This window comes from Carcharhinus amblyrhynchos, chromosome 15 (assembly GCF_965287045.1).
Source record: "Carcharhinus amblyrhynchos chromosome 15, sCarAmb.v2.hapA, whole genome shotgun sequence".
Lineage (NCBI taxonomy): Eukaryota > Metazoa > Chordata > Chondrichthyes > Carcharhiniformes > Carcharhinidae > Carcharhinus > Carcharhinus amblyrhynchos.
The window spans coordinates 63,209,478-63,224,708 of record NC_137338.1 but is presented as its reverse complement, the minus strand read 5'-3'; the positions used below and the strand labels follow the sequence as shown (position 1 = coordinate 63,224,708).

General features: G+C 41.7%; 1 protein-coding gene across 8 annotated transcripts in view; it reads left to right on the top strand.

The window, feature by feature from the left end:
- LOC145353367 (sex comb on midleg-like protein 2) overlaps positions 1 to 15,231 on the top strand; it is a 193,426-nt gene that overhangs the window by 109,830 nt on the left and 68,365 nt on the right. For all 8 annotated transcript variants that reach the window (XM_080204062.1, XM_080204058.1, XM_080204060.1 and 5 more), the window contains one exon: positions 13,878 to 13,966. In XM_080204062.1, the coding sequence (XP_080060188.1) occupies positions 13,878 to 13,966 (89 nt within the window). The remainder of the gene's footprint in view (positions 1 to 13,877; positions 13,967 to 15,231) is intronic.

Genomic DNA, 15,231 nt, shown 5'->3' with positions numbered 1-15,231 from the left:
TCAGCGAACTTACTTACCCATCCCTCCGCTTCCTCATCCAGGTCATTTATGAAAATAACAAACAACAAGGGTCCCAGAACAGATCCTTGAGGCACTCCGCTGGTGACTGACCTCCATTCAGAAAAAGCCCCATCCACAACCACTCTCTGCCTTCTGCAGGCAAGCCAGTTCTGGATCCACAAGGCCAAAGGCCCTTGGATCCCATGCCCTCTCACCTTCTCAAGAAGTCTTGCATGGGGGACCTTATCAAACGCCTTGCTGAAGTCCATGTACACTACGTCCACGGCACTTCCTTCGTCAATGTGTTCAGTCACATTATCGAAGAACTCAACTAGGCTTGTAAGGCACGACCTGCCCTTGACAAATCCATGCTGACTATTCCTGATCATGTCAAACCTCTCCAAATGTTCGTAAATCTTGTCCCTCAGAAGCCTCTCCATCAGCTTACCAACCACTGAGGTCAGACTCACCGGTCGGTAATTTCCCGGGCTATCTCTGTTCCCTTTCTTGAAAATAGGAACTACATCCGCAATCCTCCAATCCTCTGGAACCTCTCCCGTCTCCATTGACGACGCAAAGATCATCGCCAGGGGCTCTGCAATCTCTTCCCTCGCCTCCCACAGTATCCTGGGGTACATCCCATCTGGTCCCGGCGACTTATCTACCTTGATAGAATTCAAAAGTTCCAACACATCCTCCTCCTTAATATTCACGTACTCAATCCTTTCCTTCTGCTGCAAATCCATAACAAAATCTCCCAGATCGGCTTCCACTGTGAATACTGAGGCGAAGTACTCGTTAAGCACCTCCGCCATTTCTTCTGGTTCCACACAAACCTTTCCCCCCCTCACCTTTTATAGGTCCTATCCCTTCTCTTCTTATCCTTTTACCTTTCACATATTTATAGAAGGCCTTGGGATTCTCCTTAATCTTACCCGCCAAGGTCTTCTCATGACCCCTTCTGGCTCTCCTAATTTCCCTTTTAAGTTCCCTCCTACAGTCCTTATACTCCTCAAGATCTTTAACATCTCCTAATTCCCTGAACCTCTTGTACACCTTCCTTTTCTTCCTGACTAGGTTCAACACTTCCTTTGTGCACCACAGTTCCCTCGACCCACCAAAACCCCCTCGTCTCATCGGAACGTTGTCATTCAGAGCTCCAGACACACGTTCCTTGAATATCTGCCACCTTCCTTCGGTACTTTTCCCTAAGAACGCCTCCTTCCAGTTTATTTGTCCAAGTAACTTCCTGACTTCTTCGTATCTCCCCTTACCCCAGACAAACACCTTCCTAGCCTGCCTGATCCTATCTCGTTCCAACGCAATTGTGAAGGAGATAGAATTATGGTCACCATTTCCAAGATGCTCACCTACCGAAAGATCCATCCATCAGCATCATGACGCTGCGACTCCTAAATTCAATCCCCCTACCAATAAACGCCAAGACACCATATGCCTTCTTAACAACCTTATCTACTTGATTCCCAACTTTCAGGGATCTATGTACACATACACCTAGATCCCTCTGCTCCTCCACACTATTCAAAGTCCTCCCGTTAGCCCTATACTCAACACATCTGTTATTCCTACCGAAATGAATTACCTCACACTTCTCCATATTAAACTCCATCCGCCACCTCGCGGCCCAGCTCTGCAACCTTTCTAAGTCACCCTGCAAACTATGACACCCTTCCTCACAATCTACCACACCTCCAACTTTGGTGTCATCAGCAAACTTACTAATCCACCCAACTATACCCTCATCCAGATCATTAATAAAAATTACAAACAGCAGTGGCCCCAAAACAGATCCCTGAGGCACACCACTCGTAACTGAACTCCATGACGAATATTTACCATCAACCACCACCCTCTGTCTCCTATCTGCTAGCCAATTCCTGATCCAATTACCTAGATCACCCCCAATCCCATACATCTGCATTTTCTGCAGAAGCCTACCATGGTGAACCTTATCAAACGCCTTACTAAAATCCATATACACCACGTCAACTGCCTTACCCCTATCCACCTCTTTGGTCACTTTCTCAAAGAACTCGATAAGGTTAGTAAGGCACGACCTACCCGCTACAAAACCATGCTGACTTTATACCCTGTTTCATTTTTCCTTTCTCAGTTATTCCACCGAATTATTCTCCTCATCTCTAGTTATATTAATCTGTCAATTTGGTGTTTTGATGGGCTCTCCATTTTGGCCTATGCTGTTTTCAACCTTCCCATATTCAAAATTTACAACTTGGTGTGCTTTGTGCTCAGAACCACTCTAGTTTTGTGGTTGATTCACTACTTTGCATATCCATGTCACACATTTTAACTAGAATACATTATGGCGGGATAATAATTCCCATCATTAAACGTGCACTTGCCTTCTACCTGATGCAACTCCCCCTTCTATTAAATTTTTGATTTAATGTCTTAAAACTACTACAAGTTTTATAACACAAACAAAGATCCATCCTGTCTGGGGCAGAATGGGTTAATTCTCTGCTTGTTTTAGCAGAGGCAGAGTAAATTCACTCAGATTGACATCACTTCAAGCACTCCGGAATAATTCTTTCCATTTATCTTTTCATTGTCAGTTAAATCAATAATATATTTAATAACAACAAGCTTGATCTAGATTAATCTAAAATTAACTTTATTTTTGTCATTTTTAAATATCCCTACTAATTGAAACTTTTACACTTACTTACAGTCTCTCCAGTTTAGCTCAAAATTTGCATGATTAGTCATTTCTACAACTTTGCCTCCGTAACCAACACAGGCAGAAACAAGATCAAATCAACTGTGTGCCTAACTCTCCTTATTTTTTAGACGTAATGTAACACCATCATGAAATTGATTTTTCTTTCCCAGTGTCACGGAGCTCAAATATCTGTTGGATTCTTCTTCTTGAAAATGACCATGAATCGCACAATTACATCCTCTCTCTCTGCCAGAAAGAGAGTCTGTGCCTGCTTTTAACCCTTTACTCCCCTCTTGGTGTGTGACACTTTCGACCAACCAATTTAACCTGTCTGTCTCTGTTGCAAGTCTCTTACAGGACACCCATACTCCTGGGACCTTTCCCTGCAGGTTCTTTCGTACGACCTTGTTCCTTCTCTACCTCTGGAACACCTCCCTGTGCATTCCTTGCGCCTGAGCCAACTGCTGTCTCTGCACACAGTGTAGCCCCTTGATGCTTCTCTAGCTTTGCGGCCTTTTCAGCTCCAGTGCATAGGAATGTCCAATAGTCAGTCCCCGGCCGCGCTACGTAAGTGTGGCTTGTCTGCAAATGCCCCTTATCCCCAGTGGTTTTTTGCTCTGCTCTGTAGGAGATCCCTCTGCATTAAATGTGGGCTCTTTACATACACACTACTTTCGCATCTTTCCCAATTCAAGGTACTCAACTTATGGCTTCCGGCTGCTAGACACGTAACCCCTCAGCTACTGAGTGGAATTTAAAGATTGTACTCGCCCTTTTGGCAACGCGTCTTGCCACCGGCCACCAGTGAGTACCCTGCTGTCGCAGCGCCAAATTGTAAGAGGAATTTTCTCAGGTATTCCCTGGGGTGCTCTGTACTTGTTGAACCTCACTCAACCAATACCTAGACTGCAAAAGACAGTATATAGTTAAAGAACAGAAAGGAATTTATTTCCTAATGCATTCATCAGGAGAGAGAGACACAATCAATGAAGGTGGACTATCTTCTCTGACCAAAAGGTAAAATTATTATATTTCGAACATTTCAATATCCCACCCAGTCTCATCAATCAAACTGGAGGGCCCAAACATAATATTCAACGTTATTACCTGAGGCAATAATGTTGCTCCTGTCAACAGGAATAGGAGTTTATTGCCTGTGTAGTTTCCTTCCCCTTTACCTAGAAAACCTAACCCATGTCATTTACCAGTAACCAAGGCCATAGTGAACATCTGTGATTTTTAATTAGTGAAAGGAGTCACTCTCATTGGAACTGGGGCCTCCTTTATCAGCTTGAAAGACTGCTCCAGCCTTGCTACTCATTTACACCCTTAAATAGCAGGCCTATAATTAAACTTGCCTTTCACATATCCAAAAACAGATAACAGAAGCTGCTTTTCTATGCTTCATTGTATTAAAAGAATTCGGCCTGTCTACCAGTGTTTCCCATCATGCTGCATTCAGAATGAAGTTAGCCGAAGTGCACAATACATGTATATTGAAAATACAGTTTCAGCTTATAATATTTGGTTAACCTGTGGTTGTACAGTTTATAATGCTGTTGCAATTTATGATACCTTTGCATACAGGCACATTGTGAATTCTCACTAGCTATATCAAATTTTGAGATATATGGCATTTTATCCTTAACCTAGTTTACTTATTAAGGTAAAACTAAAATGGAAGGGCGTCTTCCTACCCTCCATCATCAGGCTAGGGCATTTCACAGTCATTCAGATTGTTGTGGATCTGGAGTCAAATGTAGGCCAAACCAGGTAAGGATGGCAAATTTCCTATCCTGGAGGACATTAGTGAATCAGATGTTTTCTTAATGACAATGATTACCATTAGACCTTTAATTCCAGATTTCTGTGGAGCTCAGACTTCACCACCTGTCATGACGGAATCCAAACCTGGATCTCTGGAATACTAGTCCAGTACTACTATGCCATCACCTTGCCAAAATCAAAGTTGAGACCAGTTGTATATAGCGAGAATTATTTGTGTGTCTATTTCCAAAAAGGAAACAGACCTTGGAGAATGACTGTGTATGATATATCAAAGCTAAAGTAAGAAATCTAACTTGCGCAATGACGATAGAACTAGAGGAGAAGAATAGACTGTTTATACGTCTTAAATTAGTATAGCAAGTTAAGTCTCAAGTACTTTAAGATTCTGAATGAGCTTGACAAGGTGGAGATGGAAGGGATGTTTCCTGTTGTGGCTGCAACCAGAACGAGGGGTGCTGTTTTACAACTAGAGATTGACCTTGTAGGACAGAGCTTTGGTATAAATTAGACTTCCACTGAAGTTTTTGAATGAGGTTGTTGAGAAGCACAATTTCAGAGATACTGATAGTATTGTTTTATTTATGTTAGAAATAAAAGAGTAAAACATTTATCATGCTTCTTTAAATTATGGGATTAATGAGTTTTGCCAGTGAGGATTGAGGGATGACCAAATCCAGGAAAGAAATGTATTTTGGCTGAAGCGTAATTAATTAGTTGAACAAGCCTGCTCTATCATTCAATAAGATCATTTCTGGTCTGCTTGTGCTTTGAGTTCCACATTCACTCTATCACTGATAACCTTAGATTCTTACATTCTGTCTCCCTCCCTTCTTGAATAGTGGCATTATATATGTGGTTTTTCAATCTGCTAGCACCGTTCCAGAATCTAGAGAATTTTGGAAGATTACAAGCAATGCATCCACCATCTCTGCCGTGATTTCCTTCAAATACTATAATGCAGACCATCAGGTCCAAGAGGCTTATCAGCTTATCACAAAAGACAAGAATCTACTCTGTCTTAAAAATATTCAGTGAACCCACTTTCACACCTTGTGAGGCAAAGTGTCTCAACCTTCAGTGAAAAAAAAATTCCATAGTTCTGTCCTAAAGAGCACTTAAAGAGTTACAAGTGGTGTACCTCGAGGACCTGTTTTGGGGCCACTGCTGTTTGTCATTTTTATAAATGACCTAGATGAGGGTGTAGAAGGATGGATTAGTAAATTTGCTGACGACACCAAAGTTGGAGGAGTTGTAGACAGTGAGGATGGATGTTACAGTTTGCAGAGGGACATAGATAAGCTGCAGAGCTGGGCCAAGAGGTGGCAGATGGAGTTTAATGCGGAAAAGTGTGAGGTGATTCACTTTGGTAAGAGTAACAGGAGTACAGAATATAGGGCTAATGGAAGGACTCTTAGTAGTGTTGACGAGCAGCGAGATCTCGGGGTACATGTGCATAGCTCCCTGAAAGTTGGCACCCAGGTTGATAAGGTTGTTAGGAAGGCGTACGGTGTGTTAGCTTTTATTGGTAGAGGGATTGAATTTCGGAGCCGTGAGGTCATGTTACAACTGTACAAAACTCTGGTGCGGCCGCACTTGGAGTATTGCGTACAGTTCTGGTCTCCACATTATAAGAAAGACGTGGAGACATTGGAAAGGGTGCAGAGGAGGTTTACCAGGATGTTGCCTGGTTTGGTGAGAAGCTCTTATGAAGAAAGGCTGAGGGACTTGAGGTTATTTTCATTGGAGAGAAGAAGGTTATGAGGTGACCTGATTAAGGCATACACAATGATCAAAGGATTGGATAGGGTAGACATCCTTTTACCTCGGATGGTGATGGCTAACACAAGGGCTTTAAATTAAGGGGTGGTAATTATAGGACGGATGTCAGAGGTAGGCTGTTTAGTCAGAGGGTAGTAAGGGCGTGGAATGCCCTGCCTGCAGCAGTTGTGGACTCGCCAACTTTAAGGGCATTCAAGCGGTCAGTGGATAGGCATATGGATAACATTGGAATAGTTTAGGTTAGAGGGTCATTAGATTGGTTCCACTGGTCAGTGCAACACCGAGGGCCGAAGGGCCTGTACTGCGCTGTAATGTTCTATGTTCAGTGCCCCCTGGTTCTGGATGCACCCACAAGAGGAAACATCCTTTCCACCTGCACCTTGTCAAGATCATTCAGAATCTTATATACTTCAATCAAGTCACCCCTTATTCTTCTAAACTCTAGTAGAAACAAGTCCAGTTGTCCAACCTTTACTCATAAGATAACCTGTATCAACCTAGAAAGCCTCTGATCCGCTTCCAACACACTTACATCTTTTTGTAAATAAGGAGACCAAAACTGCACACCCTGTTTGAGATGTCTCAGCAATTCTTTGTAAGCATGACATCCTTACTACTTTGTTCAGTTCCACTTGTAACAAAATATAGCATTTCATTAGCCTCCTTGGTTATGTGCTATACCTGCATTTTGTGACTTGTGCACTAGAACACCTAGATCCTTTTGCACTTCTGAATTCTACAGTTGTTCTCCATTTATGTAATACCCTGCTTTTTTATTCTTAGTGCCAACGTGAACAACTTCACCTTTTCCCACATTATATTCCATCTGCCAGACTCCTGCCAACTCGCTCAACCTATCTATGTCTGTCTGCAAGCTCCTTATATCATCTCCATAAAATACTAAAATTAAGGGAAAACGTAGAGCATGTGAGAAAACTAATAAGACATACAAATGGACAGCAAAAACTTCTACAAGTATGTAAAAAGGGAAAAGTAGCTAAAGTAAGTGTTGGTCTCTTGGAGGATCAGACTGAGGAATCAATAATGGGAAACCAGGAAATGGCAGAGACTTTGAATAAGTATTTTGTATCTGTCTTCATTGTGGAAGACACAAAAGCATCCCATGAGTAATTGAAAAGCAAGGGGCAAAAGGGGGTGCACCTCAAAACAATCAGTAGAGAAAAATACTCAGAAAACTCATGGATCAAAAGCTGATAAGCCTCTTGGATCTGATGGTCTGCATTATAGTATTTGAAGGAAATCACTGCAGAGATGGTGGATGCATTGCTTGTAACCAAAATTCTCTCAATTCTGGAAAGGTGCTAGCAGATTGAAAAACCACATATATAATGCCACTGTTCAAGAAGGGAGGGAGACAGAATGAAAGAAGCTATAGACCAGTTAATCTAATATCTTTTTAAGGAGGTAGTAAGTTGTTGGACATTTAGGAAACCATATTACATCAGGCAGAGTGAGCGTGGAAATTGTGTTTGACTAATTCAGTGGCATTCTTTGAAGACGTAACAAGCAGGTGAATAAAAAGGAACCAGTACCTGTAGTACATTTGGATTTCAAAAAGGCATTCAATGAGGTGCTGCAAGGTAAGAATTCATGGTGGTGGGGATGGTACGTTAGTATGGATACATGATTGGTTAACTAACCTGAAAAAGAGAGTTGGGATGCATGGATAATTTTCAGGTCAGAAAACTTAACTAGTGAAGTGCGCAAGTGTCAGTGCTGGCGCCTGAACTATTTGCCGTCTAGATGAATGACTTGAATAAAGAACAAAGAAAATTGCAGCACAGGAAAAGGCCCTTTGGCCCTCCAAGCCTGCACCAACCATGCTGCCTGACTTAATTAAAATCCCCTACGCTTCCAGGGACCATACCCGTCTATTCACATCTCATTCATATACTTGTCAAGGCGCCCCTGAAAAGTCACTTCCGTATCTGCTTCCACTGCCTCCCCCGGCAACGAGTTCCAGGCACTCACCACTGTGTGTAATTAATAAATAAATAAATCTGCCACGTTATACCTCTTTTAAAACTTGCCTCTCGCATGTTAAACCTATGCCACCTAGTAATTGACTTTTCTTCCCTGGAAAAAAGCTTCTGACTGTCCACTCTGTTCATGCCTCTCATAATCTTGTAGACTTCTATCAGGTCTCCCCTCAATCTCCGTAGTTCCAGTGAGAACAAACCAAGTTTCTCCAACCTCTCCTCATAGTTGATGCCCTCCATACCCAGCAACATCCTGGTAAATCTTTTCTGTACTCTCTCCAAAGCTTCCACATCCTTTTAGTAGTGTGGCGACCAGAATTGAACACTATATTCCAAGTGTGGCCTCACTAAGGTTCTATAAAGCATCAACATGACTTGCCAATTTTTAAACTCAGTACCCTGGCCGATGAAGGCAAATATGCCGCATGCCTTCTTGACTCCCTTCTCCACCTGCATTGCCACTTTCAGTGACCTGTGTACCTATACACCCAGATCCCTTTGCCTATCAATACTCCTAAGGGTTCTGCCATTTACTATATATTTCCTATTTGTATTAGACCTTCCAAAATGCATTACCTCACATTTGTCCAGATTAAACTCCATCTGCCATCTCTCTACCCAATCTCCAGCTGATCTATATCCTGCTGTATCCTCTGGTCCTCATCACTACCTGCAAATCCACCAATCTTTGTGTCGTCCACAAAATTACGAATCAAACCAGTTACGTTTTCCTCCAAATCATTTACAAACAGCAAAGGTCCCAGCACTGATCCCTGAGGAACACCACTCGTCACAGCCCTCCATTCAGAAACAGCTACCCTCTGTCTTCTTTGACCGAGCCAGTTTTGTAACCACCTTGTCAGCTCACCTCTGACCCCATGCGACTTCACCTTCTGCACCAGTCTGCCATGAGGGACCTTGTCAAAGGCCTTACTGAAGTCCATGTAGACAACATCCACTGCCCTACCCTCATCAATCATCTTCGTCACTTCCTCGACAAACTCAATCAAGCTTGTGAGACTTGACCTCCCCTTCACAAAACTATGTTGCCTCTCACTAATATATCCACTTATTTCCAAGTGGGAATAAATCCTGTCTCGAAGAATTCTTTCCAATAATTTCCCTACCACTGACGTAAGGCCCACCGGCCTGTAATTATTCTTATTACCCTCCTTAAACAAAGGAACAACATTGGCTATTCTTTAATCCTCTGGGACCTCCCCTGTAACCAGTGAGGATACAAAGATTTCTCAAGGTGCCAGCAATTTCCCCCTGACCCCTCTCAGTATATCTCATCAGCCCCTAGAGACTTGTCTACTTTATGTTTCTCAACTCCAATACCACCACCTTTTTGATCTCAACATGACTCAAGCTATCTGCACATCCTTCCCCAGACTCATCATCCACCAAGTCCTTCTCTTTGAATACTGACGCAAAGTACTTATTTAATACCGCACCCATTTCCTCTGGCTCCACACATAAATTCCCTCCCTTGTCCTTGAGTGGGCCAACCCTCTCCCTGGCTACCCTCTTGCTTTTTATACATGTGTAAAAAGCCTTGGGATTTTCCTTAATCCTGCTGGCCAATACTTTTTCATGACCCCTTTTAGCTCTTCTTACTCCTTGCTCCTTTCTACCTTCCTTGTATTCCACACTTGCTTCGTGTTCCCGGCCTCCTAGCTTTGGCAAATGTTTCCTTTCTCTCTTTGACTAAGCTCGCAATATCTGTTGTTATCCAAGGTTCTCAAAACTTGCCATACTTATCCTTCATCCTTACAGGAATATGCCGGCCCTGAATCCCTAAAAACTTGCACTAAATGAAGAGACTGATTTGTGTAATGGTCAAATTTGCTGAGGATACAAAGATAGATAGAAATGCGAGTAGGCTACGAAGAACCTGCCGGGGGACATAGGTTAAGTGAGTGAGCAAATATTTGGCTGATGGAATATGAAATGGTCTGTTTTTGGCAGGAAGAATAGTGGAAGCAGAATATTATTTAATTGGAGTATGCTGCTATCCAGAGGAATCTGGGTGCCCTTGTACGTGAATCACAAAAAAGTTAGCATACACATACAGCAAGTCACGAGGAAGGTATATTGAATGTTGGTCTTTTTCAAAGGGAATGAAGTAGAAAAGTGGAAAGGTCTTCAAATGTATAAGGCATAGGTGAGGCCGCAGCTGGAATAGTGCACAGTTTTGGCTCCAACATAAAGAGGAATATCTTTGGTTATGAGGAAAGATTGAGCAAATTGGGGCTGTTTTCCCTTGAAAGACGGCGACTGAGGAAGGGTCTAATAGAGGTATATAAGATTATGAAGGGTATAGATAGAGTAAACAGAGGTAAGCTATTTCCTATGTTAGAGACACACAGTATGAGGGGCCACAGGCTTAAGGTGAGGGGGGAGAGGTTTAACACAAATATTAGAGGGAGGTTTTTCACAGAGGGTAGTGGGGCTATGGAATGCTCTGCCAAGTAAGGTGGTGGACGCAGGCACGCTGGAGTTGTTTAAGAGTAACTTAGGCACGTGAGTGGGTTGGAGATGGGAGGATATAGGAGATTGTTTTAAATAAGGTTCATTAGCATTGGGACGTCCCTAGTAATGTAAAAGGACGTGGTATGATAATAATGTTTTTCTCTTTAATTAACAGGTTTTAAGTCGGTCCGCCTTGTTGTCCAACGAGGGGCATACACGCGATAGGTCGTACTTGGGCTGCTCTTGAATGTTCAAGAGTAGCCTAGTGCTTCATGTCGTTAGTGTGTGCTTAAACTGGACCAGATGCTGGGCAACACGACAGCTCAGTGACTATCACTGTTTGCTGTGCAGACACATGGATTTGGGCCAGTGTCTGTGGGAGTTTGCACATTCTCCCTGTGCTTGCATGGGTTTTCTCCAGGTGCTCCGCTTTCCTCCCACACCCCAAAGATGCGCTATTAGGCAGATTGGAGTTAATAAATTGTCCCTAAATTAGTTTCCCTCAAGGTGGAATGCCATAAACAATAGTTAAGGGTCATGGGTGGAGGGGGGGGGACTGGTAATGTTAAAATGGCGGCACGGGCTCGTTGGGCCGAAGGGCCTGTTTCCCAGGCTGTTTTTGTTCTTTGTATTCAAGCACTTTGGAGAAGATTTATTAGGCGGATTGAGGAAAGGTTGAACCTATATCTATTGGAATTAAGTAGAATGAGAGGTGATCTTATTGAAACATATATGATTCTGCGGGTATTTGACAGGATAAGTGCTGAAAGGATGTTTCCCCGTGCAAGGAAGGCTAGAACTAGCAGACACAGTTTAAAATTTAGAGGTCTCCCATTTAAAATGGCAATGAAGGATTTCTTCTCTGAGGGTCATCAGTCTTTGGAATTCTTTTACTACATTTATTTATTAATGTAAAATGCAAGTCTACTTGTGACACTGCAAGGAATTTACTATGAAAATACCCTAGTAGCCACACTCTGGTGCCTGTTCAGATACACTAAGGGAGAATTTAGCATGGTCAATACACCTAACCAGCACATCTTTTTGACTGTGGGAGGAAACAGAGCACCCGGAGGAAATCCACACAGACACGGGGAGAATGTACAGACTCCACACAGACAGTGACCCAAACCAGAAATCGAAACTGGAACTTCCCCTCCCCCCTCCCCGACACTGTGAAGCAGCAGTGCTAGCCACCGTGCCACACTCAGATAGCAGTGGAGGCTCGGTCATTCAAGACCAAGGTAGACAGAGTTTTGATTGGCAAGGTTCTTGAGCGTTATCGCGGGTGGGTAGGAAAGCACAGTTTAGGCCACAAACAGACAACCATGATCTTATTGAGTGGTGTAGAGGTTTAGTGGGTTGAATGGCCTACTCCTATTTCTTATTTATTTATCTGCATAACTAAAGTTTTTCATTCCTATAACCGTAATCATAGATTTTTTTGCATGCTGTCCAGTACCTTTTATATCAGTGTGTTGTTCATATTTGCTCACAATACTCCAGTTGAGACCAAACCATAATTTTATACCCAAAACTCTGGATCCTATATGCCTTATTAACTGTTTTCGTAACCTTAACTGCCACCCTCTTCAATCTGTGCACTTTTCCCTTCAGTCTGTCTGTTCTTGCAAATCTTTTATATTGTATTGTTTATTTTATATTGCTTTTCCTCATTCTTCGTACCAAAATGCATCACTTCACACTTCTCTACATTAAATTTCATCTGATGTGTCCACCTATCTGAATTTCCACCTATTCTACCAGCTTGACGTTGTCCTCTTGAAATCTGTTTCTGTCTCTCTCGCATCTCAAAATGTCCAAATTTTGTGCCATCTACAAATTTTGAAATAGTGCCCTGCACGTCTGTTTCTAGGTCATTAATGTAGAACAAGAAAGACAGTAGTCCTAATATCAGCCTTTGAGGAACCTTTCTAAATGCTTTCCTCCAGTGCAAAAAAGAACCATTCACAACTGTTCACTCAACTGCTCACTGCTTCCTCTTCCTCAACCAGCTTTATATCCATGCTGCCATTGTCCCTTGTATCCCATGGCCTTTAACTTTGTTGCCAAGCCTGTTAAGAAGTACTTCATCAAATGCCTTTTTGGCAGTCTATCTATACCACATTAGCCTTAATGTTCATCTCCATTACTTCATGGAAAAACTCAAACTAGATAAAACATTATTTGTCCTTAACAAATCTGTGCTGGCTTTCCTTAATTAATCCATGTTTGTCCAAAGGGTTGTTAATATTGTGCCAGATTATTATTTCTAAAAGGTTTTTCACCAACAAGGACAAACTAACTGGCGTCGATTTATCATTACAGCCTTTTTTGAACGAGGGTGTAACATTTGCAATTTTCCAGTCCTCTGGCACCACCCCTGTTCTTAAGAAAACAAAACCTCTGTATGCCAGTTGTTGTATTGTTGTGTTGTATGCTGAAATAATTCATTATTGTAATGTTACTCATTAAAAATTGTTTTTCAGCCTGAAATATATGGTCTTAGCAGCCTTGGATTTTTCTGCCTGAGCATATATGGGGGAATCTCATGCTATGTGAAGCATGACACAGTGATAAAAAGATAGATGGTTCCCCTGAAGTAACGTGCATTCTATTCAATGCATAGTAAGCCCTTTTGGAATAATTAAGACTGTGTTGGGAAACTAATTGTAATGCAACATAGCACTGTCAAAGCCATATGTAGGAGCAGATGTGATAAGATGGCTAATGATCACCTCTGCAAAGGTAATGATAATTGAGACTGGGGGCTTGATTCTCCGGCCGTGCATGCCCCCACGTCCAGAAATTCCTGCTTGAACTCAGCAGACCTTTAAATGGTCTGCCAAATCTTCTGTCTTGCCTGTTGTGATTCCCACAAGTTGCGAGGCAGGAGAATTTCGGCCTAGGTCTTAGTCAGGACAACCATCAGGCCCTGGGGAACATGCATAAAAAATATAAATGGCCTTGATCCTAACCCTGCAAAATTAATCACGGTCAGGAGTACACCTTTGTAACAGGTGGAACTCCGCATTACCGAAGATGCATTGGCATGTTAAGTTTTGAGTATTTGAATTGTTACTTGGAGTCGACATCTATTTGAATAACTGATGTTTATTTTGCATGATTAGGATTCAGAATGAATGCTTCATCCTGGCCAATGTTTTTGTTGAGAACTCTAAATGGAGCAGAAATGGCCCCAGCATCCATATTTAAGAAGGTAAGAAATGTCATTTTAAAAAAAAAGTAACAAGAAGTGCTGGAAACTCCTGATGCCTAGTACCTGATTATTCATTGGAAATTTAAAATAAAATTGGAGTTTGCTCATTGACTGTCAAACATCCCCTCAAATAATTAGGCAGCATATTTTAATGTTAGGCGATAGCTGTCTTAAATTTTTCTCCATGTAAACAAAATAGGAAGATGTTTCCTTTCATAGAATCCTACATTGTAGAAAAGGCCATTTGGCCCATCGAATCTGCACCGATGATTGACAGAGCATCCCGTCGCGGTCCATCTCCCCCACCCTAATCTTGTAACCCATCTATTTACCTCACTAATTGCCCTAACCTGCACATCTTTAGACTTTCATTTAGGTATAATCAAAACGACGTGAAGTTTTTCTTCAAAATATCAGTGATGTTACTCGTAAAAATTAATAAACTGTGTAACATTGAAAAATAAATAAGGAAATCCTTAAGGAAAAGCAGATTGCTTCAGCTGAAAGACTTCCATAACTAGAGGTAGACATTTAATGCAGCACTAAAGCGATACTGCTTTGATGGAGCTGCTGTCTTGACTGAGACATTAAACTTTGTTTGCTTTTAGAGGTGGATATAGAAGCCAATATTTCAAGAACAGGGTGTTCCCATGTGCCCTGGCCAACGGCTTATAACCCCTCCCCCATCCACCATCACTTTTATCAGCATAAAACAGGTTATCTGGTGGTTTGTCATTTTGAAGCATTAACATGCCTACTTAACAAAAATGGCACTTCAAAAGTAATGCATTGGTTATGAAGAATCTTTGGGATATGATGAAATCCTGTATAAATGCATTATGTACGTACTTGATCTGTGCAAAAAAAAATTGCATACATCTTGCCATAGCTGTAACAAAAACTTTGAAGGAGAGATAACCCTCGCCTGTATTTTTGCATTTGATGAATAAATTAGAGCTTAAACACTTCAGACAATAAACAGAAAATCTTCATTTATTGTGCAATAATAGCATATTAATCTACTAATTTACACACCAGTAATCTGTACCAGGTTGAAAGCTTTGAAAAGAACGGTTTCCAAAATTAAATGGCATTTTCTGTTGCTGTGGCGTATTGACAATTATTATTTTCAGTTTGGGTTGTTCAAAAAACTTAGTGGTTTAGAATATTAATGTTCATCCACAAAATGTCTTTAACTGTTTAAAATAATCTAGATGATAGACTAAGATCAGATGTTTGCCAATGAACTTTAGATGTGTGATCAG